Raw genomic sequence first — 27,508 nt, 5'->3', positions numbered from 1 at the left:
TCTCCCGGATCCAGGGATAAACAGGGCCGGAGCGTCAGGATGGATAATTCACGGTTGAAGCTGTGAACGTGCTCCGCTGCAGGGTTAACGCCGCTGGGGTTCAGCCAGGAGCCGGGGTGCGCGCGTCCTCCCCTCCTCCTCCTCTCCAGCCTAAATATCTCCTTCTCCCCACCCCAAAACGACACCGCGGGCTCCAACATCACGGAGGTGGGGGGGGGGAAAGAGGAGGAACAGCAGCCCCCGGCACGGGAACACGTCATAGGGCCAAATGTGAGTTACCAATGGATATTTATTTGGGGAGGGGGAAAGGAAGCAGATGTATATACATATACATTCAGTCACGTACGTTTCCTCCCAGAAAAAGGCCCCGTGAACATATATTACATGAGAAGGTCTCCGGATTATTATTATTATTTAAAAGCTGGGGTTGCGCCCCAAAGGGCTTGCTGCGGAGAGCAAGTGGCGACAGGTCCTCGCCGGCCTCGGATACAGCGAGCCCAGAAGATGGGGACATGTTTGGTGGCAGTCGCGCAACAACGTCCCTTAGGACACCTGAAGAACACGGGACTTGATCCCTTCTCTCCCCCCCGGCACACGGGGCCAGCGTCCAAACCTCAAACCGGCTTCCGAGATCTCCTAAAACCGTGCTGGGCTATTTAAGGCCAAGTTTTTGGCCCCGGTCCTTCTTCCTTCGCCTCAAATCTCACGGAGAGGCTGGGGAGCGGTTGCGTGATGTCCGGAGGCCCTGGGTGAGATCTCCCGCCGCCGGTAGGTGCCAGGAGAAGGAGGAGGCGAAGCGGTGCCGTAGTCGGTGATTGTATTAGCGAGGAGAAAAACATGCACGGTAGCGATTTAGTGTTCCCGTCTCGCCACCTCCGCGTCCCCGACCCTGTTCTAAAATGAACAAGTCTTCAGTCCCGCTCCCTGCTGCGCCGGGGGGGACGCTCGTCCCCAGCCCACCCCACTCCCACCCTCTCCCTCACTACTAGTGGGATATTATTCCGTGAAAGGCAAATTATTTTGCCCCATGGCAGCTGGGCGAGGAGGAGGGCGCCTGCACAGCTGTACAAGAAACGTGGCAGAGCTCAGCCTCATCTCCAGCGTAGTGAAGCGTCCGGTTGTTCCCCAAAACGCGCCGGACGTCCCCGACTGGGTGAAGAGCGTGGTGGGGATGCGATGCGGGGTCCACGCCTGCAGGCACGTTCCCGGTGGGGACCGAGCGACGGCAGAAGGGTTTTGGGGTGCCAGTTGGCTGCGGGGCAGCTGGACACAGGCCCCGTTCTCCGAAAATGGGCCCCCGTCAGCCGTCCTTCCCCCCGGCTGGGGTTAACACCAGGGGTCCCGCTCTGCCCGCCCGCGGCAGAGGCTGTCGCTGCGCTGCCAGGCGCTGTCGATGAGGCTCTGAGCGTCTTCGCATTTCTTCTTGACGGCGGCGTCCAGAATGGCCTTGTGCAGGAGGTCAACCTGCAACGCACGTGTGGGGCAGTCAGGAGGGGAACGAACGACAGCCACTTCTCCCCCTCCTGTAGTAAAACCACCTCCAAACCAGACGGGAAAGTCGCCTGTGCCATAAATACGGGTGATGGAGGTGACCCAGGTTCATCTCCACTCCTCTTGCCAGCCCCGGATGCCCATGGCTCGCATGCCAGGGGACTCAAGCTCCGAGTCCCGCATCCCATGGTTATATGGACAGGGAGCTCCACGGCTCTCCTGCCCGTTGTTGGAAAGCCGGGTTCACCCTACAGGGAACAATTCCCCAACTCCTTCCTTGGAGGGTGCTGTCCCCGTTCGTTCTTCCTCACCGGAGGAAGGCTGTGACGCAGCCTCGCACGCTCACCTGGTAGATGTTCCTCCACGCGGCGTTCAGCGCCGAGAGGAACCTCTCCAGTTCTGTAGTGCAACTAAAATAGAGGACCCAGGGGGGCAGGAACTGCTTGCTGTCCTGAGCGAACTCCTAAACGCCAAAAGAGAGGTGAGGCGTTACCACCGTGGTCCTTGCCCAGTCCAGGGCCGGCCGGTCCCGCAGCACCACGCTCACCAGGATACAGTACTCCTTGCCGGCCTCTGTGGAGACAGCGGTGATGTCCGTCAGCTCCACGGTGCCCAGCGAGCGGAAGAAGCTTGTCTGGCAGTCCTCGTGGCAGGTGAAAGCCTTCTCGTCCGTCAGCACGAGGCAGCAGGGGACGCACGGCGTAGGAGCAACACCCTGGGGGATCACCTGCACGGGGTGGGGAAAGGGGGGGTTAGAATCTGGCATGAAGGAACCCCATCTCCATGGGGTGCCCCATGGGGAAGGCCTCCTGTTTTGGGAGAAAACTGCCTGCTCCATCCCTGCCAGACATCCCCGCTCCCGTCGGCAGCTCCATGTCGGCTGGGCTGTGTCCCAAAGGGGCTCCGGGCAAAGGAAGGGGTCGATGCACCCACGCCTGGGTTGTCCCCGGCTCACCCCTTTGGAGACAGCCTGGCAGAAGTACTGCATCCAGTCCGCCATGTCTTCCTCGTTCTCAGCGCTCAGCTCCAGGGAGGGCCGGTCCGTCAGGATCACCTGGAAGGAGTGGGGCCGGTCGGTGGTGTTGGAGCGTCGGCATCCCCCGCACTGCTCGCCGCTGGGAGAGAGGGGGGAGGATGGAGATGAGCGGGACGGACAGGCCAACGCCAGCCTGAAAACAGTCTCCGTCTGCCCTCCCTGCGCCACACATCACCCCTTCTCCCCACAAGCACTCGTTTTACCATCTGTGACATCCCCTGCCATTGCTCCAGGGACGGCCTCCGTCTCTACACACCGTGGTAGAACTGGAGTTGAGCATGGTGGGTTTGTGGAGGTCACCCAGCGTGGCTCTTGGAGGGGAACGTCAGCCCTTCAGAGGCCAATTTCCCATCAAAGGGTGGGCTTGGGGTGCAAAACCCAGGAGGAAATAAGCCCCTCTCCAGCTACACGCACCGGAGACAAAGCAAAGGGGCACCTTTACCCAGCTAGCAGCGAGCAGGGAATTCTGCGGCACGGATTAGATCATTATTTGCCCCAAAACGCCTCTCTGAACATGCCAAGGAGCTCCTGATCCCCACATCCCCGCCAGGTCTGGGTGCCACATCCTCCCAGCCGCTTACCCCATGTTGATGGAGAGCAGAGGGGTGACGTCCGTGCGGTCCGGGTACTGGTACAAGATCCCGTTGCTGCCGTTGGGGAAGATGAGAGAGGTGGTAACCGGAGTCAGCTCAGCTCCAGAAACTGCACAAACCCCCCTCTGCCTTCGGCCCCACAGCCACTCCTGCCCTGCCTTCCACCCGCGCAGCCCCGTGGGGTTGCATTCCTGCTGCTGGGCAGCCACAACTGGTGGCTTTAGCCTCCCCAGGTGACACGATGGGTCCTCTCCATCCCCCAAACAATTCCCAGGCAGCAAACTGGTCCCAGCACCTTCTCCAACAAGCCCTGGCTGACCCCAGTCCTGACCCACAGCCCCAGCGCCCACCTGAGCACCACAAAGCAGGTCTTCCACTGCTCCTTGCCCAGGTAGGAGGTCCCCGCCTTGTAGTGCAGGATGCCGTCCTTGGTGACTGCGTTTTCGGTGGAGGTGTAGGTACTGTTGGCAGGTCCCAGCGCCTCATCCATGGGATCCTCCCAGTGAACGAGGCCGTAGAAACGCACAACCACGTCGCAGGCCTGCAAGAGTCAGGTGGAGAGTCAACAGGAGGGAGTCTCCCGTGGGACTCCGCCACGTGTAGCGATGGCTGTGATATCCAAGCTCACCTCGCACTTGGATTCCTGGGCCACAAACTTTGCCAGTGCCAGTTTCTCCATGGTGGCATCCGTGAGGATACTGGGGTACGGGGGCTCCCGGCACCCTTTGATCATGGCTGACTTCAAGGAGACAAGGAAGAACCTGAGAAGGACATGGAGATCTCTGATGAGGCCACGGCAAACAGCCCCTCATCTCCCTCGTGCGCTCTCATGCTGAAGGGGCTTCCCTTCAACGTGGGCCCCTGGTCTTCCAGACCAAAGGGTCTCAAAATCCACCCAGAGACCAAAGGTGATGGTGGCTGCAAAGTCTGAGCTCCAGGAAGGAGACGGGTGAGGCTCGGAGATAGACACCCATTCCAACACAGATCCCACTATGACCATTCAGGCCCAAAGGAGGTCACCTCCCTGAGCTGACAACACACCAAGAGACCTGGGGACGTGCCTCGAAACTCAACATCTCGTCCCTACTCGTTCCAAGTGACACAAAGGACAGGCAGCCTGCATTGCCCAGTGCCTGCAGGTTTTAGCCGGCGGCATCAAACCAAACCCCAAACCTCCTCTGTTCACAAGACTTTGTCGTGAAGGGCTGTCACCGGAGTCTCTTGCATCCCCCAAGTCACGTTGGGAGTCCAAGGTGCTGTCCGGAGGTCCTGCACCCCGGCAGGAAGGCACCACGGTTCACCGCCCCCGTCCCTGCTTACTCGGTGAGAGCCACGTCCGCGGTGTCGAGCAGGAACTGCTTCCTCCGATTGGTACACACCAGAGTCACCGTCTGCTGATCCAGCCCAACCTGTGCCACATCCAAGTGGTTAAGGAAGCCGGGTGGGGGACGAGGGGCAGCGAGGCAGGACTGAACCTGGCTTCTGGCCCCAGGGGAGCAGGTCAGCGGTCCCTCAGCTGTCCATGCGAAGGTATGAGCAAGCTGGGCCCCCGCAGAGGTGGGATTGGAGGGGATATCACTTCTAAATCCCAAAGATCTACTGGTCAAAACGCTCCCTGGGGACAGAGAGCCCCACAGAAACACCCCACCATGATGCTCCTGACACCCCTGCGGCCAGACAGGTGAGGACAGATCCCCCCAACTCGCCTCCTGCTCCCCCCAAGAGGGCTGACCCGACCCCGGCTGCGCTCACCGAAATGTAATCCAGCTCGTTGTAGGAAACGGCCTCCTCCACCATGTACGGTTTCTCCGCTGCCCCTGGCAGACACAAAGAGCCACGTGAAGCGGGGTCAAAGGAGCCCAGCGCTGCCCAGATCCGGGCTGCTGCGCATCAGCAGCAACGGACCTGCAAACCAAGCCGTGTCCCAGGCAGCACGGAGCCCTGGGGCACGTGTCCCACGGCTTCTTGGGGGACAAGTCAACCTGAGCTCCCTACTGTGACTGCCACTGCTCCTGGGGACACGAAGTAACTGGGAGGAGCTGGCAGTGAAGGTGGTGAGCTATGGTGCCCTAATTTATGGACAAGGCATGGATCAAGCAAGCCTCCTTCCCTGCAGCTGAGCACAGAGGCTGTCGGGATGGGATACCTTTCCGGATGAGGTACACGTAGCAATCTGTCAGCAGGACGTAGATCAGCTGCAGGTTCCCCTCCATGTGCCCGGTGCTCATTCGGATCATCTGTGTGGAGACAGAAGAGCTCTCAGCCCGCGGATGAGGCAGGAACAGAGCCAGTCCTTTGCGGGAGATTGATCGTGACCACCTTACCCTGAACAACTGTTCCTCGTTCTCCCGAAAGACGTGGATCATCAGCAGGAGGAGATGGTTGTTATCCACCCTGTGAAGAGAGACAGTACAGGATAGACATAGACGTGGGGCTGGGTGAGTCCAGGAAGGGCAATCCCCTTCCTTCTTGAACTTGTCCGTGATTTGGGCACCTGTTGGCCCCCCGAGACCTTCTCCTCCTGACCCCTCGTGCCTCATCTTCATCCTGGAAAACGGTGGGCTTTGCTCCCCAAACCAAGGACAAAGGGAAAAGTGCCAGCCTGAGCTCAACATTGTTTGGAAGATGCTCTCCCTGCTCAGCAAGCCCAGCCTCACCTGAACTCGGAGGGATGGGTCAGCTCCGAAGGGCTGCCCTGCCCTTCCTCCACGCCAGAGTCCTCGGCGCTGCTCAGGGAAGGGCTGGGCTGCTCCTTCTTCGGCTCGCGGAGAGCCTGGGGGTTGGCAGTTTCTGTCTGGTCCCTTTGGGGTTCATCACTCGCCCCTCCAGACTCTTCTACTGCCCCAACTGCTTCTCCCTCTCTGCTTTCTTCTTCTTCAGGAGCCTCAGGGCTACCAGAAACATGTGGCGGTTGGCCAGGCCCTGAAGCGTCATGGTGGCCACCACCTGGTGCAGCAGCATTTGGACTCTCGACGGTAAAGCGGTAGAAGTCCATGGGGGCTGAAATCCCCTCACTAAAGTCGCCAGAGGACGATCCATCCGGGGTCTCCCCTGGCGTGCCAGTCCGAAAGGACTGCCCGGGGGGCTCCAGGGGGGCGTTCCAGCCGCCAGGGTCCAGCTGCCCGTTGAGCCTGTCCATCACCTTGCTCAGCGGCTGCCCCACGCTCTCCATGGACGTGTCCTTCATCTCAGGGATGTGTAAAGCCAGCTGGCTGAGGGCAGAGCGCTCGCGACCCTCCTCCTGCCCACCCGGGCTTGGCTCACCAGCCGGTGCAGCTGGACCATCGTCTCTCTGCGCATCTTCTCTGTCGCTCAGCCCGTTCACGCCGCTGTCCCCGCTGGCCTGCTGGCTCTCGGGCACTACGGGCGCAGGGGTGTTCACCGGCTCCTCGGGCTTCGCTTTCTTCTTCTTGCCCGTTTTCTTCTTTTTGGCTAACCTGCATGGTGAGAGACCAATAGAGATGTCACTCATCTGTGCCTGCTTAGGCTTTTCCAAAGCAGAGAGGGATCCTACCCTTTCCCAACAACCTTCCTCCGCAATTTTCCCTATTGCGGAGAAATCCTTATATCAAGAACATCACTCAATGTGCGGCCACATAGAGCCCCTGTCTCCATGCCAGCCGTCACAGGAAAAGCAGGGTATGGACAACGTTTCCTACCTATCCAAAAAAGAAAAGAGGCTGGACACAGCACCATGGGCTTCCTTTGGCTACAAAGGGCATCACAAAGGGATGCGGAGCTAAGGAGACATGGGAGAAATCCCTGCCCGAGAGCAAGATGCTGGGAAGGGAGAAGGTTTCAAGAGGACGTGGGAATGCCGTGTCCCCGGCTGCCAGAAGAGGGAGGTGCAGGCTGGAGCCCGCTCCAGCCCAACGGCACACGGGGATGTTGGCTGCGGAAGGGTTCGGGCCTCCCATGGCACCCAAACTGCTGCCAGGTCACTCTTGTTTGGGAAGCGAGTGTGGTGCTCCCCTTCCTGTGTGTCTGCAGGAGAGCAGGGTGCGACGTAACCCAGCTGCTCCGCACCTCCCAGGGAAAAACAGGGTGCGAGAGCAAAGCACAGGCCTGCTGGGCTGGTTTTGGGGTGCCCCCACCCTGGGTGGGAGCAGACAGAGCCTTGAGCTCTTTGTCTGGGTTTAAGGGCTCCGAGGGACCCCTGGGGATCTCCTCTGCAAGAGTCAAACACAGGCCAGCAGGTCTGCGGAAGCATCTCCCTCAACAGGTTTAGCCACAGCTCATTGACAAACAAGAGGAAGGACGGGAGAGAAGATATGAGACCCAGCGCTGCTGCAAACCTGCCACCAGCTGGAGAAAGCCTAAAATAAAACCCCACAGCTTCCTCTGAGCTCTCTGATACAAACTGGCAGGGAAAGGTTTTTATGTCGAGCCAACTGGTAGCTCTACAGACCCACGGGACAGGCTCTGTTGACACCTACAGAGCATTGGTTGACATCTGGAGGTATAAACCCACTTTCTCATGATTGTATAAAGGCTACGCCGCAGATGCTGTCTCTGTTGGGCTAGAAGGAAGGGGTGGCACATTATCACACATCAAACACTCAGAGGTATGCTTCCAGGCCAGGCGGCTCTGTCCCTACCTGATGACCTCCAGCTCTGTGCAGCTCTCGGACTGGTCTGTTCCTTCAGGGGTGGCTTCTGCCTTCTCCTGGGAAGCTGTGTGCACCGGTGTGGTCTCAGTGGAGGACGGAGCATCAGCTTTCTCCTCATTGAAGGGGTTATAGCGCAGCGTCGGGCTCTTCACGGAGGCCTTGCTGCCGTTGGCCTCCGAGGCAGTGGAGCGCGGGCAGCTGAGCGTGTCCGTGAGGTCTCCATCTGCAAAGACAAGAAGGGAAGAGTGGGATTAACGTCAGATCCCGCACCTGGATCAAACCAAATCAAGCAAAGCTGCACGCTGGGGGCTTGGGGCACTACATGGTCACCGTACTGATCGCAAGTGACACCATCCCAGGCACTGGCAGAGCACCATCGGATCAGCTTAGCTTCAGAGATCAGAGGGAGGAGGGACAGAGGCCAGTGCGTGACCCAGCATCGCTCTGCGCTTTGCACCCGCTGCAATTTAGGCAACGCCTGGAAATAACAGCTCGGTCACCCAGGAGCTGGCAGCTGGATTAAGAAGTAGAGGTAGCATCCTTGGGAAGGAACTTGAGGGTTCTTGGGGTCACGGTGCTCCTTAGCAAGTTGACAGCGAGCTAACGAGGCTGCTGCCCTGCATTTGCTGCTTCTTCCCCGTGACGGGGTCGGAGGAAGATGCTCGCTCGGCTAGAAGGGCAGAAATGGAGCCAGCCCACAGCGCAGCGATCCTTACGGACCCGGCTGCTTTTCTTGGCTTTGTGTGAGACACACGCAGGGGGCTGGAAGTGGGTGGAGGGAACGGGGGACGCAGCATTCACTGGGGTCCGAGGAGAGCAGGCTGCACAGACAGGTCGTAGCACAACCGGCTTGGCCTGTGTTAGTCTTCAGAGGGAAAAAAGGAGCAGCGGAGAAGGGCTACAGGAGTCATGCGCGGAGTTATCCATCCACAAAGTCCTGGTTAAAGGAAGGTTACCCACACCCTTCTCTTCTCCAGCACCCCTCGTTTCCAAAGCCAGCTAGAAACCTCTTGCTAGGCAGGGAGATCCCTTCTGAAAGAAATCGCCGCCCTGGCAGACGGATTTGGGGGTGTAGGTTTTTCGAGTAGGAAAATGAAACCTCTTATAAAAGTCTGATAAAGGCAGTTTTGTGACGGGTGGTTTCAAAACGCTGCTTTGTTCCTGCTGAAACGCCTGCCCTGCAGCGGGGAGGGGGTGAGCTCTGTCACGGGAAGTAAATCGGGTAGATTTTTAATGTCTACATTAAAGGGAAAATAAAACGTTTAAAAGCTGTTTCAGCCCCAGGCTTCTAGCCTGTATCACCAAAATGAACGTCGCTTCTTTTGCCTAAACCCTGAACTTTATCCAAAATACAGAATGTTACCCCAAAAGCGTCCACGGAAAACAGGGAACTGCCTCAACTTTCTTTTCTCTCTCACTCTGTGTACAAACAGCAAGGAATGCAGCAGTGAGCTAACGTGGCGGTGGTGGTGGTGGTGGGGTTTAGGATGAAAACTTCGCTACGGCTGAGGTTTGCTCAGTACACAGTAACCCAGCCTGGAGCATCGGTGGATCACACGGGAGCCGTGCACGCCTCTGAAAAGCAGAGGGATTTGCCTCCAGCGTCCCTTGGCTTCTCCCAGCCTGCACCTAACACCCGTGGTTAACCTGCTCGCTGGGTGTTGCGTTTAGAAACGTGGTTTGTCCTCTCTGGGTGTACACTCAGGCTTCAAGGGCACGTTAAACCATCTCTGTGAGCATCTCTGTGCACGGGGTAAGAAAGAAGATGAGAGGGAGCGTGTTAGAGCCTTAGAGCCATCCATATGGAATTCAGGCAGAATTTCCCCAAATATTCCGGCGGTACCGGCCAAGGCAATTTGGACCCAAGGCTCCATCCAGCTTTTAGCTGCAAAGGACAGAGCGTGGGTGTATTTCCTCCGGGGGGTAAAGTGGAAAGGTCTCTTACACCCGTGACGTGCAAAGGATACACACACGTGGAGAAAGGAGAACGAGTTGCTCTAAAATGGGTACGTGCTTTTGACCGTAAAGGCCAAACATAGCTGACAGGTTGCTTTTAGAAGTGGTAAAATAAAATTTAAAACAAAAACATAGCGACCCAAACTGAGCAGAGCGATGTGCTGGATGTTGTGGTTTCAAGAGAGATGTTTTGACACAGGAGACCAGAGTCCATGGAAAACAAAACCTCCCACATTAATCCCCCACAAAAGGCCCCAAATTAAAAGAAAGCAGAATTAATTCAGCTGTTTTCCAGGGCTTTCAGGAAATCAATGAAGGTGGATCAGTTTTTCAATCAGCACCCTGCGTACTTTACCCCACAGAGGAAATTCACAGCGTAAGGTCAGCTGGCACGTCACGCTCGTTTTGGACAGGCGCCGATCCCCGCCTGCCCGCGCCGCAGCACGGGCAATTTTGCAGCTTTTCTTTTGTAACCTGGTATAAAGGCTCCTTTATCAACATGGGCTGTAACGTTATCGAGGAGCCACAGAACTGCACCCGAAACTCCAGCCTCATGTTCGCTACGCCGAGCGCTGGGGCAGACGCGTCTAGAAGACACGGGGGCACGGTCAGAGGTGGGAAAATATCCCTCCGCTCCGGGACATACAGCCAGGCGAGCATGCTTGTGCACGCCAGGAGCTGGGGAAAGCTTTGCACGTGGTCTCACAAATGAGACACACAATCTCCCACCTTGGGGCATCTTTTCCACTCTTTTCTGCCTCTACCGAATTCCATCAAGATGCAGTGGTTGCTTGTTAAAGAAATGAACCGGGGAGCATGCAGCAAGCTTCACGTGGCAGCAATGCAGAGAGAAAAACAAAATGTTGCAACAGATGAGTATGTCCCACCTTCCCAGTCTCTGCTGGGCATGGTCTGCATTGCTGGAAAGACATCTCCAAAATCATAATCTACAAAAATGAGGGATAAAAACTCAGGATTAGAAATACAAGTAGTGGGGAGGGATTGGGGGGGACAGGGGAGAGTGTGAAGGGGGATTTGGGGAGGGAGATGGGAAAGGAGAGAAACAAAACAATCTTCCACCGGTATCTGAAACGCATGAGAAAACAGTTAGGGAACATGGATGCAAATGGAAACCAGCTGCGCTAACGGTCGTTCCTGCTGGATGTTTGTGTTACGGGAGCTACAGCGGGACCAGCCAAGGATGAAGGCCCCATTATGCGAGCTGCTGGAAAGCTAAACCAGAAAACTGGTTGGTGTCATGTACCTAACCAGGAATGCCCTTTGTGAATCAATTTAATTGCTCTGTGCCTCAGTTTCCCCACTTTGCACTTACCTCCCATAGATACTGTGATGTTTGACTCATTAATGTTTGCAAAGCCACTGGTCTGATTAAAGGGCAAAACTTGTCCTCTGATCCTAAAATCCCCAGCTCCACCTACACTCCCGGGGTAGCGAGATGCTCCTGTCGAAATGATGAGCAGTGAAACAGTTATTGAAGTTAAATTTCTCCATGCTGGAGGAACAGCGATGATGCCTGCCTGCCGGGGCTCCGACTCCTCCACCGTCCTGGTCCCACAACAGGGGACAGCATTTCTACATCAGCACCAAACCCCTCTACACATGGGGAAACTGAAGCACAGATCACCACCGCTGCCCGGACACACAGAACAGTGCGCGACAATGCCAAAACCAAAACCTAGCTCCAAAATCTCCTGGATCTCTACTCCAAACCCCTCTTCTCTTGAGAATTAAGCTTCCATCCACCAGACGGGCTGGAGAGCATAGCCAAACCCAAGTGCCCAGTCGATAGGGACAGGGAGGAGTTGCGCTGGCACCAAGATATGTTCTGCTGAGGAAGGAACAGGAATACAAGCCCAGGGCGTGCAGCAGGCACCAAACCGGCTGCTTATACCAAACCTCTAGGTACAGAGGAGCTTCCTCCTGTGACTTTTATTACTGGGCTCTGCGTGCTGTCTCCAGCTTACCTGGGGGTGCTGGAGGTTTGGCATGAGCAAGTGCCCGAAAACAAACCCTTTCACGCTTACAGCATGAGTGCAGATGTCACGGGTGAGCCCGACACAGTGCTGTGCTTTGAAGTTCTTTGCTAAAACGACGCTGATGCCCATCCGGGGCTGTTCCTTCTCAGCATCTTTAATGGCTGCAGTTCCTATCTCACACATAAAAGGCAACTGGCGGACCCTTGTCTCAGAGGGAACCCTGAGTATGCGGACTCAGTCCTGAAATCACTGTATCTAATTACCAGCACACATCACCCCACCTATTCTGGAATCCCCTGATCTCGTTTTGTTCAAACCGACATCAAAAAAGAAACAAGGCCAACGTATTTTAGATTGGGAACAGCAGCAGCAGAGCTGTTCCTTCAGGTGAACATGCTTCGTGCAGCACAAGAGCTCCCTGCTCCAGCCTGAAGCATATCAAGGGGGCAAGCAAAAAGCACGTCTTCTCAGTTCATCAGGAATACCATCAGCCCTCTCTGATATACAGGGGCGAGTATGACACCTTATCAGGCTGCTCAAGTTAGGATGCATAAAGATGTAAAAGTAGCACCTCTGAGACCACTTTCCCTCAGATTGAATACAAGGAGAAGACTCTGGAAACTATTCCCCACCACTTCCAGCATATGTGGGTCTCTGGACTGTTAGAAAAGGTCCTCTGCAGCCCTGCATGCCTGCTCTGAACTGGAAGCCACATTCAGATACAGGCATGATTTTCACTCCATGGGGAGACTTCTCCAGGTCTTGCTAAAACACACCCCCCAGGATGGAAACGTGACCTGATGAAGTGACAAGCAGGGAAGTCCTTCTCTCCCGGTCCAAAGCAAAGGGGTTCTCCAGAGCTTAAATCCCAGCACCTCCCAAGGCAAGACGGGAGAGACTCACAGCCTAACTGCTGGGTCTCTGGCTTTGCTCTTCCAGCCCATCGTTTGCTACCTCATTCGGCGTCTCATCTGGTGCAGCAGCTCAGCTGAAGAGGATGTGGGAACGCACAGCCCTGACCGCACTCGTCTCCAAAAAAACCACTGACCTTCACTGGATGGAGCGATGGCGCTGTCATCCCATTCCAGGTTGGTGGAGGTGACCGAGTTGAAGGAGTTGAGGGACAGGCTGTCTGAGCCATGCACAGAACTGGGCAGGCGGTCTTCAAAGTCCAGCAGGTATTGAGGTTTGTAGTAATCTGGCATGTACGGGGCCAGATCCAGGTAAGGAGCATCCTGCAGAGAAGACAGCGTGGGGTGAGTCAGGCTCTGAGTCACTGCACACATTTATGAGCACAGTCGAAACGATGGGGCTGTCCTTGAACGTCCTCTGACTGTCCATTTCTGCTGTCTTTCAGGGGAAATCCATCGGCTCCACTGCGACACCGAGGGCTAGCCAGTGGTTTTGTGTTTACCTGGAGGGACGCCAGCATTTCGTACCATGCTTGGAGAGCTCAACTCCTTTATCCCCATCAATCTGCCCCACAGCTGGCTTCCCCTCACCTGCCTCACTCCTCTTCTGAACAGCACAGAGCGATAGGAATAAATCCTGCTGCTGGATCTCCAAAGATCCCAGCCTAGAGCCTTTCCTAAAAGTGGCAGCTTCAAGTTTTCAGGTCAAGACCAACAAGAAGGTACACCCTTGGACCAAGTGGTGGGACCTCTGACACCCAGGACTCCCTCTGCTCTCCCAGAGCCAAGAGAAACAGATAAAACACTCACCAGATCCAAGTCAAAGCGGATGAATTCCAGCCCGGACACCAGCGTTAAGAACAAGGTCAGATGATCGTGACTGCAAACCAGGGCGTTCCTGCAGCGTGGATAAAACAGGAGAGCTTTAGAGATGTGGGGAAGAGAAGAAAGAGCTACAAGTGCCCTTCTGTTTTCTTGGCATGTCTCTGGGCTGCCACATAAACAGCATCAAAGCCATAAGCCTGCAGTTTTTCTCTTCCTAAGAGCAATGACGGAGCTTAAGGGCAGATATATGTGGCTCAGAGCAGGCGGGCATCCACTATGTGCTGTCCCCAAAGCGAGCTACAGCCAGATTTCCAGATGTCCCCCAGAGCAGTGTCCCTGGACAAGAGCTCAGCAGCTTCTTCGAAAACATGGAAGAATACAAAGGCTACATCTGGGACTGGGAGCAAAAGCAGTTAACTAGGAGAGATGCATGCAAGCCCTCTTATATAGGACAGTGTGTCCACACCTTTAAATTAATCAGGCAAAACCTCTGCAAAACCCACAAGGAAAGGTCAGATCCTGATCAACTGCTTGTTCCCCACTGGCAAATTAGGGCTTGCTCCTGACAAGAAGGGACGCCAGCCACTGCCCAAACGAGAACGAGGAGGGATACTCACTTGACATAGTACTTGTGCAGCAGGCTTAGGTTCTCCTGGAACAGCCTCAAATAACTCTCCAAGGAGTTTTCGTTGAGGGCTAAGTACAGCCATGCCCGGCCTGAAAGGAAAGCAGCGGAGAGATTTATCTGTGAGGAAACACCTGAGAAGTGAAGCAAGCCTGGAAATAATCACAGATCAATTAAACCACGGTCAGATTGTTCATTTCCATTCGTACCATTTCAGGGGAGCAACTGACCATTGGGGAAATCTGTGGGGATCTGTATCAGCGGGAGATGAAGGGGCAGGTTTGTGATTTGGAGACAGAATAAGAATAAGAGACCGTGTGGTGGCCAGTTGAGAAGCAGACACAACTAACTGTGTCTCTCCAGCGGGACGGGAGCCCTGCTGGCATTTCCAGCGGGGATCAGGAGACAGGAGAGACAGAGGGAGAATCGCTCTAAATCAGCGCAGGTGCAATTTGAGATATTACACAAATTCTAGTGCAGAAGAAGGTGACAGTGGAGTCTGCGCTCAGCCCCATTCTCACCAGTACGGGGCTTAGGAGATGAAGGGTGTTGGGATAATCAGGCAGAGAGGAGGTCTCTGAGCATCTCCTGCATCAAAAGTGGTCTTGATGGTCCCAAACATCCACTACAGACAACTCGCAGCAGGGGAGAAGCAGCATCAGGCAAACGGCAGCTACAGTGAGACGTTCTGGGGCGAGAGAGGTGATGCCTCCCGTCTGCCAGAAACCCTTCCCGGAGCACCACCCAGCAGGTTGCTTTGGTTTCACGGCAGCAGAAGCAGGGCTACGCCTTTGCCCCAACACCTGATCCTGAGACACGGTGCAATTATTTCTAGAGCCATCAGGCAGTTATGGCAGGACTCCCACCTCCTTGGCCTGAGCGAGGCAAGCGCTGGCTCCCTCAGTCTGCCGGCAGCCCCAGCCCTCGAACGCGCGGCCAGCACAACCTGCCTGGGCCTCCTGCCAGATGTCCCCAAGCTGAGGTTTGCCCTCAGGAGCCGGGGCAGCATCTGCGAATACTCACTGCGTCCCAAGTTGGTGGCCACGTGTTGAAGCACTTCTATCTGTTTGATGGCTTCCCGGCGGGTGAAGTGAACGACCAGCACCCAGTAGCCCGAGGAAAGATCTTGCAGGCTGGAAGAAGAAAGAAGTCCAGAGAAAGATTAAGCAAGGGCTTCATTATCTCCATCCCAATTACTGCCTAAATGGCTTCCCCATGCTGAGGTCACAGCAAAGCACGGTAAAAAGCATCCCAGCAGCCCAGAGGCAGGCTCCACGCTTACCCATAGAGCAGAGCATGGTCCAGATGTTCGCAGAGGCGCTGCAGAACCTTGTCATGGTTTCTGATGGCCGGCGTCTCGTCTTCACAGGCGGCAAAGTAGCTCTGCAGCTGCAAAAAGAAGAGGTGGGATGGTTGAAACGCCCTTCTACAGCCCGCTGAGGCGGCAGATGGAGATGCCAAGACACTCACAGCCAGCATTAAATAGCTTTTTTTAATCTCTCGGCTTGCTAAGCCTTGATGCAGGTTACTTACGGGGTGTAGCGCTTGGTTTTAAGAGTACCCTAAAGGCAGTAACTCATAGGGAGAACCTTGCCTGCAGAGATCTGTGCACTTTCCAGAGACAAGCCAGCGGCATGGCTGCAGCTGCAGAACCAACTTCCCCGTTTGCCAAGCCGGCGGGCCGGGCTGCACAGCCTCCTCCTTTACAGCCAACGCTACTGTGGGGTTTTGGTGGTTCCTCTGCAGCGGTGCAGCCATCGCAAAGTAGTTCAGAGCAGAAATAAATCAGAGCTCCGGGCTGTTGCGGGCTCTGCCATGGACGAGTCCCCTCCTCAGTCTCAGGGTCTGGTCATGGGAAAACGCTGGTTGGGAAGGGACGGTGTGTCCGGGTATAAACGATGCTCCGAGTCCAGGAGCCTCAATCTTGCAGCACGCGCGCTCTGTGCTACATCTGTGCAAAATCTCAGCGCAGTTTCAGCATCCCGGGAAGAGACAAAGGTTTTCTTGTTACAGGCGGCTCGAATAACCGCTGCGATGCCGGGTGTCGATGCCAGGCAGCTGAGAGCTGCCCCAGACTTTCAAACACAGGCTGGTACAGATTGCCTGGCCGCACAGCAGCAGGGACTCGGAGGGCGCAGAGGGCAGCGCAGATACAGACAGAGGCACGTGCATATGGGACAAACGCAGCTCAATTAAACCCGAGTCTTTTGCCTCTGCTGGGGTGAGGCTACATTGCTATGACACATCGCATCATGTAGTTGCCGCTCTCTCAAAAAATCAGGACAGCTTCACTCATCCTCAGTTAACCCATTCTCAGCTGCGAAGTTAGCTCTGAAGTCAGCGCTTGGCCCCGTGCTCTGCTGACAACAGCCCTCGGAGGCTCGACGCAGAGTAAATTGCTTTTCTGCTTCTGCAAAACCTGCTAGAAATCCCTTTAGACCCAAATCCTCTCTCTCTTCCCAGCTGACCCACCGGCCCCCTCCTGCCCCTGGAGCTTACAGATCTATTTAGGTCCCCGTCTCGCACATACTTGGCATTCAGGCGGGGAGATTACTCACCCAGGATGTAATCTCAGCTGAATATGCCACGTTTATTTGCTCTGGCTGGCGACAAGCGAGCGCGGTTCAGCTGAGCCACAACACATCACCCGTACGCACGTTATTTTGGTGACACGATACGTCTTTGCCAAACCTCAGCAGTTACACAGGAGATTTAAAAAGAGAAAAACTTGATGGCATTGTGCTTGTCGAGTCTGACCTGTCCCCAGAAACTGGTTTCTTCCTCCTGAATTATTACTAGAGCCAGAACAGCTCCTTTAGAAAAATCATCCAGTCTCGATGTAAAAGTTATCAAGGGGGACAGAGAGCCTCACGGCCCCTGGGGAACTGCTCCCAATCCTCTTAAAAATATGCATATATGTAGCTCCAACACCCCCCTGGGCTTGAAGACCTTGACTCTCTCTGGAGCTCTTAGGTAAGACGGGAGCACCAGGCATGTTCCTGCATGGAGCAGGTCCCAGCCCTTACATGGGAAAGAACTGCTGAGCCCGAAGAATCGCCGCCAAATTCCCTCGTCTGATGGCACAGCGCAGCTCAGCCTGTCCCTGTCCCGTCTAGTCAAGAAGGTGAATCCCCTGGGGAAGAAACTACGCAATAATGTTTGGTTCGCAGAGCCCAGGTGAGATCTAAAGCATTTCAGCTCAGCAGTTCTTATCCATTTTTGGGAGGAAGCTCAGCCAGAAGATTTACACTATTAATAGGCAGCCCAGACCCAAGCAAGGAAGAGAATGCCCTAAAATGCCACTATTCAATAAATATTTCAGGAGCTACCTGCAGCCAGTGTTTTAAGCTCAGTCCCGCAGCGAGGACACTAGAGGAATAAACAAAGTTGTAATTCAGAGCCGTATCCCCCAGGTGACGGATAGATGGAGCCATGGGGGATGCTCTTCAAGAGCTCTCTGCAGCTCACCACAATATCCCATTTTGGGGGAATATGAGGCAGGAAGCAAAGTCCCTACCAGACGGGATGCGAGCCAGGATTTGAAGGCAGAAATTCCCAGCTTATCCCAAGCAGGCTGCTGCCTCTGCAGAGAGCCGGGGTACCCTCGGAGGAGGGTTTCTGTCCTGGGTGTTTCTGCAGGCTCTGTGCCGGCTTGGGGAAATGCAGCTGTGGGAGACAGCTAGGGGAGAACAAAAATAACCAGGCCCTACATCAGCTTACCACTAAAACCAAAGAGCCACTCAGCCAGCTCTGCACGCACAGCTCGGGGAGGTCATCTTGGAGGGAACTTGGAGCCTGTTTGTGTCATCGTCTGGAGGAATTCCCCATGACAGAGAGACTCTAAGTCTGGGCAGCGACAGATGAGCAAATAGAAGCATTTCCTCTTTTTTCTTTCCTTCCCTCTCCAAAAAGAACTTAGATCTTTGTTACAGTCCTTCCTGCAGCCAGTTCACAGCTCCCAGCCCTCTCCGTTGCTACATGGACCGACCCGCTCCCATCATCAGAGGATACAAACTGTTCGCAAACGGCGGTTGTCTCACCTCAACACCTCTGAACATCAAGGAGCACCAGGGAATTTCTGAAAAACAGATTTCTCTTCTGGAGAAAAGCCAAATCTTCCCCCCACGGAGCGATCTACGTTTTTGAAGGGCTCATTCTGCGTTATATTAAGGTTTGGTGTTACTTTCAGCTGCTCTGCAAGGAGCACGCAGCCTCCAGCCCCACACAAACCAGTTACCACTGCGTTTCACCCCCTTCCTGGGGAGGCTGCTGGAAAACCCAGCCCCATAGTGGTGTCCAGAGCAAACCTACCCCAAAAGGCTCAAGTCTGCCCCTCTGCAGCGTCAAGAGCCAGAGGATGAGCTGGTGTGACTGTGCCTCCCTCAGAGTCACGAGGGTCACGCCAGCCCTGTGCACGTGGGACACTGCGAGAGAGAAACGCACGCTCAGCAGTTTCGGATTTGGATTCAGGCGCTCCGAGTCACAGTTTAGGAGCTGTCGGTCACAGGGTAGCGCACCAACAGCTCGCTCCTACCTGCAGGGACAAAGATGTGCTGCCACATTTCCCGGATCATGCTGTGTCAAAGGATAGTGCTGTTTCCAGCATCCCTCCAAAATAAACACGGCCAACTGCTCACAGCCCCAAGCAAAGGACGTGCACCGCTTGCCGGAGCACAACAAGCCCCAAAAAGAGATCGGCCAGGCGAATCGCCACCGAGCTACCACGTGTCCAGGGAGGAAACAAGACAGAACAAGCCTCGGGATCTCCTGGGTGGAGTCATCCCTATGGTGAGGGTGACAAAAGGCTGAGACTTGCAAAAGCTGATGGGGAGGCGTTTCCAGCTTGGGAAGAAGGGTGAAGACACACACGGAGGAAAGGTACAATGAAATAGCTTTCCCAGTTGGTGAACAAAATCCAGTTGCATCATTTTCCAAAGGCCCGCTGGCCCGCTCCAAGTTCCGCCTAGCCAAAAATCTGTAGGAATTTTGGTTTCTGTAGGAAATCACAAGCATCTTACGGCAGAGGCGCAGACCACGGATGATCCCAGCACCCGACCCTGATCATGCAGCACAGGCAGGGGTGACGTGTCACCGCCCTGAAAACATGGCATTTATATGGAGTGTTTACTTCTCTCCTGTAAATTGCTATAAAACACAAACGAATAATTTGAAACCAACCTCTCCCTAATCATGGCATTGCAGACGGACCTGTTTGGGAGGTGGTGACCAAACTTTATGAAGCATTCATAAAGCAGCTCCCTGACACATCTGGGCAGCGAGCCGGGCTGGAGCTAGGGAAAAAACAGGAACGAGGAAAGCAATAAGGTTAAAAAGCATCAACCAAATGCGACATTGGTCATCTCTGGGTTTTCCGGAGAGATGCTCATCTCCTCTGTGCTCCAAAACCAGAAGGAAGGGTTGAAGGCTGGTTTGGATGGAGAACTTGTGTGGGGTACGGTGAACGCCTCGAGCCCTGACCCGGGGCTATTTATAGACATTCCTGCGGCCAAAATAAGCACCGTCGGCATGCAGAAGGCATCCCCGCCATCCACCAAGACCACTCTGCAGCCCCAACCGGGTCTGAACACCGGTGTTGCGACAGCGTGGGACAAAACCTGCATCGGTGAACTGGTTACAAAAGCCCAAACACTTGACAGCGGTGAGTTAAACACACTTGAGAAGAAAGCAGAGCAGGAGGGCGTTTGTCCACAGGGAACAGAGAGCCGGTTTGCACGGGGGGAACACGGGGTTTGTGCTCTGAACAATCGCACCTCATCCCCATTGAGGAGAAGGTGGGTTTAATTGCTGTTTATTAATCACAAGTTGATTATATTTTTGGGGGGGCAGTGATACACCCCACCCCACTCTGGCACGCACGAGAAAGGATATTCCTTGCACCATTTTACAGCCTGCTAATTGCACCCATTCTCAATGAGCGTGAAGCTCTGCAGGCTCATTTGCAGAGCTCCTGTGTCACAAGAGATGCCAGAAAACAATCAGGCAGGCGTGCTCTAAAGTCCACGCTCCAAATCTAATCATTCTTGTAGCTCTCCTTTGAAATCTCTCCAGTATTTCTACAACTGCATTGAAATACTGAAATACGGTCTCCTGACCTGTTCATGGCTGGCCATAACCCAACCGAGTCTCCATCTCCTCTCCGTAAATCCGGCCCACAGATGTTTCACTAGCAGCTCTCCAACACCAAGTTCATTTCCCTTGTTCTGCTTGGTATTTCCCTGGCAGGACAAACATGGCGAAAGAAAAGCAAAAGAGCCCAGTCGGGCACTCCGCGTTCCTCCAGATCCCTTAACCACAGCGCTTGCCGCATGGGAAAGGCGAGAAGCGCTTTGAAACCCGCTTTCCCACCCACAGCACACGGACCGCAGGTGGTTTTCCCCAGCTGCAGGAACGTAAAACAAAAGCAGTGCCACCAAAGCAGCAAGCGGACAGACAAAACATAACAGAAACTGCAGAAGCCCTTCTTCAGCCTCAATTCCTCTCCTCTCACCCTCTTCCCCAGCGACTGAAAAGACACCTTGTCCAAGCTATCAAGTAGGTGGTTTTCTTTGAGGGCAGCATTTTGCGAGCCATCCAGGCAGGCAGCTGGAGATGCAAACCCTTTGCTAGACTCAAACCCCTTCCCACGCCTGCTCCCAGCACTTGCTTTTCCAGCACGCTGCCCAACCGGACAAGGATGGTGTCACGGTACCTACTGGACTGCACAGCCAAAATAACCCTCCGCAGCAAGAGCAAATTGACACGGTTTGCTGTGAACATAGCTTGCAAAGCCATCTAACAACGTGATTAAAAAAATGCCGATTAAGAAGCCAGCTCTGGGTCTTGGTACTCAGTCTGGGGCTGCACCCGGAGCTGAACACCCTCAGGAGCAAACCTGGAAATCCAGAGAGCACCAAAACCACGTGGCAGGTGACTGAACTTGTGCCATGCGGACGATGACAGCTCAATCCCAAGGGAAGAGGCAATGGGAAGGGGCAGGACAGACATGTAAGAAAACAGATAAGCAACTGGCACTCTCATACCTGCTCAGGGGAGTACAGACATTCAACGGCAAATGGATAAAGAGGTTGAACTACTCTGCCTGGAAAACTCCTAGTCTTCCATACCACCCACAAAAGCAGGCTGAATTTCAAGGCAGGGGTGTTATTCCCTCTTGTACGCTTGTATAACACAAAGCCCTGAAACTTCAGCTCCAGCAGGACATTTTGGAGGTTGCATACATGATCTGACTCAACGTTTCTTACAACAAGCTTCCAAATCAGCACCAGCCTCAGTGCCCATCCTGGACTTGGCACACTTCAGTTGGGTCTTGTGGCTTTCTAGATGAAATACATTGACACACTCGGAGCATCAGCACATTAAAGGCACCACAAGTGACGCTGGAGCAGCCTGGAGAGAAACAGAGCACGCTCATGATGTGCAGAGGCAGGAGCCTGAAACAGGTGAAGCTGAAACCCGCAGCAAAGATGCTCCGTGGCTGGAAACGCAGAGCCCTGAAGCATTCACAATCCAGCGCCAGCAAGGCTGTCACCTCCTGGGACACATACACTCATCAGCTCCCACACCCCGAAGGCCCTCCCAGGGCTTTCCTTCGTTATTTCTGAGCAGCGAACCTTGCAGCAGGCTGGACCTATGCGTGGCTCAGCCAAGGACAGGATTTTTTTCCAGTGGTGACACTTTGCAAGTCACAGGGAGCATCCCGTTGCTCTGTCACGGTGAGCAGGGGACAGGGACGGAGCTGGCTGCTGTGGAACAGGATCCCTGCGCTCACTGGAGGGACACAGAAAAGTTCACACACTTGGCACAACAGAAAAAACATATTTCACAGGAAGGGAAAAAAAAATCACCCAAATCTGTTGGTAAACACACCAAAACAAGCGAGCGCAGGGTGCTTGTGCCCTGCTCTCCCAGAGAGCTGCTGCTTCCTCACACAGCGGCTTTGAATCTCTCCCTGTTGACCGAGTCCTCTGGCCCGCTGTTATTTCAGTTTCTCCTCTTGGAAGCAGGATATCAGAAGCGGGGAAAGCTGAAATCACTCAACAGCCACTGGAATTGCGCAATGGGAGGCAGAGAGGCTCAGAGGCATTGCTTCAGCTCCTCATACGAAATGCGCTGCTGTAATTCATCCCCCTAAACCAACTGCTCTCCCAGTGAAATGCTTTGCACTAGTTGTAGGAGAACAAACGGGACTTTTTTTCTCCCCAAAAGGCTATCATAGCCTTGTCCACCAGCAGATCCAGAGCTGGTTTTGAGAAACACCTCTTCTGGGTATAAAGGACCAGAAGAGTTTTGGTACCCCACAGAATACAATCCCCTTGCAACTGCAGACGATGAACCTCGTATCGTCGCCAGAGCTGCGTCAGGATGCGGCATTAGGAATTTCAAACGAGATAAACCTCGAAATACTCAAGTAACCCAACAAATACACTGCTGCGCTCTCAGCAGAATCACAAACGGCTTCGTTCACTTGCAAAACAGCGGCAAAGCCCTTAGAGGACCACTAAAATACACAGTGTTGGAGCTGCAAGAGTTTGTAGACTTCTTAAAAGCACCCAAGCGACCCTTGTGTCTTCACAGCCGACTTACAAGCTCCGCGAGGTTGCCGCTAGCTTCAGCCACGGCCTTATGGTGGTCTCGTGGTCTGGCGGCTGGCAACCTTGATACATGTGGCAAAGGGGCAGGCCGGGACTGCCAACAGGAGCGATGTCAATCCCTACTGCGTGCTCCCCACGGCCACAGCAGATGCGGCCTGGAGCAAGCATGAGCGAGACGGAGTACCCTGGCAGAGATAAAAACCCCTGTGGTCTTAGAGCCAGCGAGGTGCCCCTCAACGCGAAGCAGAAGGCAAGTCACAATTTGGTTATTTTCACATCTCCAGAATTGCAACCTCTGTGTCGCAGCAGCTGGGCTAAATAAATCCACCCAGCCAGAGATGAGCACATTCTCTCCATGATTTGAAGAGGGATGCTCCACTCCAGCACTACCTGCTCCTCTCCAGGACATGGGGGCACTAAGCCATCTCCAAATCTACCCTCTCTTGCCGTGCAGGAGAAGCAGAGATGTTGCAACGCAATGCTCAGGGAGCCTGCGGGTCTGCAAAGGCATTTCACTGGTACAGGGCCGAAAATCTGATCCGGAGACAAGCAGAAAAGGTCCAGCATTAATTCACTGTGGGGAAAGTGGAAACCTTCCCAAAGTCATGCATAATCAGAGCAGAGCCAGAGCTTTTGGCAAGAACTCCTGCAACATCAGCAAAAAACATTGCTCCACCTGATTGACATGCACCAAGGATCAGCTGCTCTAGAGTTCATGGGAATTTGCGTCCTTCAAAGCCAGCAGGAAAGCCTGAAAAACAGAGAAGAGTCCCAAAAATCTTGGATTCTGATCTTAAGTTTAGCACCTGGAATTGCTAAAAACAAGCACTGTTTAAGGACTTTGCATTTTTGCCACCTAATCACAAGCAGGACAGCAATAAATCTCCCCTGAACCCACGGCCATGTCCAGGAGGGCACAGAAATCCAACAAAAGAATACAAAACATCTATGCTACCAGCTTCAGCAGGGACCAGGTCACCTGTGATAGCTCTTCGCTACCAGGAGATGGTTGGCCAAGGACAGATATGAAGCAGTTTGCATTTCTAGTGTGCTTATCACAGCAAGAGTTCAATGGTGAGGCGCCAGGAGGCAGCTCTCATCCCACCGCTGCCACACACAGTCACATCCCCTAAAAGAAAACAAGCGTTTGAGCGAACAAGGGTCTGCAGCCCACTGGGAGAGGATGTGCAGAAAGCCGTGAATGCCAGAGCCATAACATGCCCATCTCCAGCCTTCTGCCTCAATAAAGCCCTAATTCTACTTTTCTTAAAAAAAAAAAAAAAAAAAAAAAAAAAAAAAGGGTTAGGCATCAATTTTGCACAGTAATTTGTCGTGGAGCACAGCCCTCTTTAGAAGAAAACAGGGTGAGGGAGCACTGGATGGGAAAGGGGAAAAGTAAATGGTCACAAGGCAGACGCAACGAGTTCTGCGGCATCACATTGCGTCCACGTAACCAGCGCAGAAAGCATTGCCCTCCGAATTAATTTATACCTCCCAGGGAGGACAGAGAGGACAAGCTGTAGATGGGAAACAAACACCGTACTCCCAGTTCACTTGGATGTGTGCTGGAAATGAAGCAGGGACCCAACCTGCTACTGCTGAGCTCTCCCAACCTCTCCTGAAGCCACCAAGAGCAGCAGCCGCTTGACACCTCTCCAGCTGCAGGGGAAAAGTCACTTGGTGTCTAAATTAGATGTTCTGCCTCTCTCTCCGCGGTCGAGGCCTCATCTCACCCCTCTGCAGTCAACGGCAAAGCTACCGCCGATCTCTGAGATACGGGTGAAGTATGTGAACAGTCCAGGTCTGGCACTTGGGTATCACACAGAGAAACCCACATAATTACCCTCTCCAGGCAGGTTTGCATCCCCACCTTTTCTACCTGTGCTCCATCCCTCTTATTTTTCTAGGAAAATAAGAGAGAAACAGGCCTGTTCACCGAGGCCTGAGGGATTCGCTTGGAACCAAAGCACTTTTTTTTTTTTGCTGTTGATTTGTACAGAATTTATTCCCTGCTTGTGCTCTGACCCCCCCAACTCCCGAAATTCAGAAGCACCCTGGAGAAAGTGAAGTCACAGCCAGGTAAAGTCACAGCCACGGGTCTCCGTGGCACAAACCCTGCCCTGGGCCATGCTGCTGCTCATTGCCTTCCCCATCCAAAGCAGAGGGAAGCTGACAAGCATCTGGATGGTTTTCCCTCGTCCACTCGGTGAAAATAAGGTAGTTTTTTCTGCCGCTGCTACTCGAAGCCTGATGTAACCAGGTACCTCAGCCTTCAGTGGTGCCTTGTCTCAGTTTACCCAGTGTCAAGGTGGGTTTTAGTCCTGGCTGTCTTCTAAGATAACATCTGACTTGCACTGCACGGACTGCTGAGAGTCCACAAACTCCTCTTTGGGTCTGAAGCTGTGAAAAGAAAACCTACCATCGTCTGGCCGAAAAGTGGTGTGGAGAGGTGTGCGCATCACCACAAACACATCCAAACCCTCCGCTCCACAACTTAAACCTGCAACGATGGTGAAAGTAAGGAGCGAGCAACCTACACAGCTAAGAAGCTTTCGAAATCAGAAGCGAGATACTTGGAAAACTCCTCCACACTCCGTGACACAATCCCAGCGACGAGGAGTTACTCAAGACGGACACAGAAGTAGGGAGAGGGGGATGAACGAGAGCAGGATTTCCCAGTGCGCAGCCAGGGTGTGGGAAGGGTGTACCTGCTCCCCTGACCTACTACCTTACTCTTCCCACAACAAGAGAAATATCAGGGACTTGAGGGATGAAGTCAGACAGGGAAGCACCAGGAAAAATGAGCGGCTCCACAGCTGAAAGGGAGCAACATCCCCGAGGAAGAAGAACCGCATCCCAGGGGTAAAAAGCAGGCGTGTGCCAACGCTGGACTTTCACCATGTGGTTGAGTTTGTTTTTTCTGGGATGGTATCGATAAGTCCATCAGCCTGAAGTTTCACGTAGGTTCCTACATTTCCCCGAGCTTTCTTGCTCTGAGCTGAACAGGAAGGCAAAAGGGGAAGGATTGAAAATCCCCAAAATCCCTCTTCGCCACTGGACCAAGACAGGAGTTGGCAGAGACGGAGGCAGGTCAAGGCAGAGGTGTGCTGGCAGAGCTGTAGTTTAGGAATCCTCTTCAAGTATGACAATAATTAAAACAATGACCACGGTAATTGTATAGCATTTCCAATAGGGATCCTCCAAGGATTTTCTGAATGCAAATAAATTATGTCCAACGAACCCTGTGTGGGAAGTAGAATATCCTTATACACACAGAGAAACTGAGGCAGTAGCACTGCAGAGCGTTGTAACATCCATGGAGTAGGCTGAACATCCACTGGTTTCCAGGTAGATAAAAGATTATCCTTAATTTTTAGAGGACAGAAAGGTGAGAGACCAGAGGACAGGGTCACCCATGGAAGAAGAGAGAAAGGCTGGGAGAGATTTGCACATCCATCTTACATCCCAGAGGCAATGTTAAGCCATCCATTCCTTAATCTTGCTGAGAATTCACTTGTGATGGTCTTCATATGACAAGTTTTCATGGGTGAATCCGTGTCAGGATACATTGCAGACCACGGGAAAACTCCTATTCCATAAGGCAGCAGAAACCAAATAACTGGAGAAATGTCAGTGAGTCCACAAAGCCTCCTTTCCCCACAAACTTGGGATGAAAACTGGAATAAGACTCCCTTTACCTCCTCAAACAGAGCTCGTGTTCTTTCTCAAACACGTTGGAGCTCATATGTGGACCAGGCAGGACATGTGGCCCAACCCAAAACTTCCAGTGTGTCCCTACAACTCACTCCTGTGACCGCCCCAAACAGACTCCAGCATCCGAGTCCCCTTTGTGTCAGCATACAGATGCTCCCCACCAAAGACAGGCTTTAAGAAACGCTCTCACCGGCAGCAGATGTCAAGGGACAAGGAGAAACGAGGGGAAGAAGGACACAGTGAGAGACAAAGTATGACAGCACACGTCTTCACAGCCCTCGTTTTGAGGGCTCAGACCAGGGCACAGCCAACCCATGGCGTACGTCTGCCTGGAGAGAGGACATCTTGAAAGAGGGTTTCATGCTGAACCAGATCCCCCCACCATACAGTCCCAGGAAAAGGGATCCCCCCCAGTCCTCTCCACGGGGGAAAGAAACCCTTTGAAAAGGGGGAACCCCAGGGGGTAGCCCCAGTATATCCCCACCAGCAGAGACAGAGGTTCCTGGGGGTGACCCTGGCAGTGTCCCTTTGGCAGAGTGGGCCAAGGGGTGACCCCACACCCCCAGGGGTGCCTCTGGGGTGTCCCATGGCACCAGCAACAAGGATGGCTCCAACCTCACATCCCCAGCACAGGAGGTCCATAGGGACATCCCCAAACCTGCACAGAAGAATCCCTAAAGGTATCTGTTGCCTCTGGCAGAGGGAATGGCGGAGTGTCCTTGACCCCACAACTCCAGTACCAAAGAGTCCCCTAAATGTCCCTGGGGTGCTCCCACCCCCCTACCTTTTGGGGGGGAGGGATGTCCCTAGGGACTGTCCCTCAGCCTCACATGTATGGTGGCGGTGTGTGTCTGGGAGGTCCCCAGGAGCGTCCCCCAGCTACAGGCAGAGGACAGTCCCCAGGGACACCCCAGGGCTGTCCCCTGCCCCACAGCCCTCACACAGGGGGTCCCCAGGGCTCTTCCCTGCCCCACAGCCCTCACACAGGGGGGTCCCCCGCCCCACACCCCCGTCAGGGCTGAGGACGGGGCTGTCTCCGGGGCCACCCCAGCCCCACACCGTGGCCCCCGCCGCCCACCTTCTTGACGGAGAGGGAGATGTTCTCCAGGATGCGGTCCTTCACCTCCGCCGGCTCCAT

At 54.2% G+C, this 27,508-nt stretch overlaps 1 protein-coding gene across 1 annotated transcript; it reads right to left on the bottom strand.

Annotated features, from left to right (window-relative positions):
- Positions 1-271: 271 nt before the first annotated feature.
- On the bottom strand, positions 272-27,508 carry PLEKHM2 (pleckstrin homology and RUN domain containing M2; the record flags this gene model as incomplete). The annotated part of the gene is made up of 21 exons (XM_082493346.1): positions 272-1,464; positions 1,838-1,954; positions 2,039-2,218; positions 2,447-2,606; positions 3,109-3,174; positions 3,471-3,661; positions 3,749-3,881; positions 4,441-4,529; positions 4,873-4,937; positions 5,267-5,357; positions 5,445-5,514; positions 5,778-6,557; positions 7,719-7,953; positions 10,574-10,633; positions 11,020-11,148; positions 12,732-12,918; positions 13,405-13,492; positions 14,037-14,136; positions 15,068-15,177; positions 15,327-15,433; positions 27,449-27,508. The coding sequence occupies 21 exons, from the start codon at positions 27,506-27,508 to the stop codon at positions 1,327-1,329; spliced, it is 3,156 nt and encodes a 1,051-aa protein (XP_082349472.1). The 3' UTR covers positions 272-1,326.

The sequence above is a fragment of the Vanellus vanellus genome, assembly GCF_965231255.1.
Source record: "Vanellus vanellus genome assembly, chromosome: 20".
Lineage (NCBI taxonomy): Eukaryota > Metazoa > Chordata > Aves > Charadriiformes > Charadriidae > Vanellus > Vanellus vanellus.
This window is presented reverse-complemented; position numbering and strand designations above follow the sequence as displayed.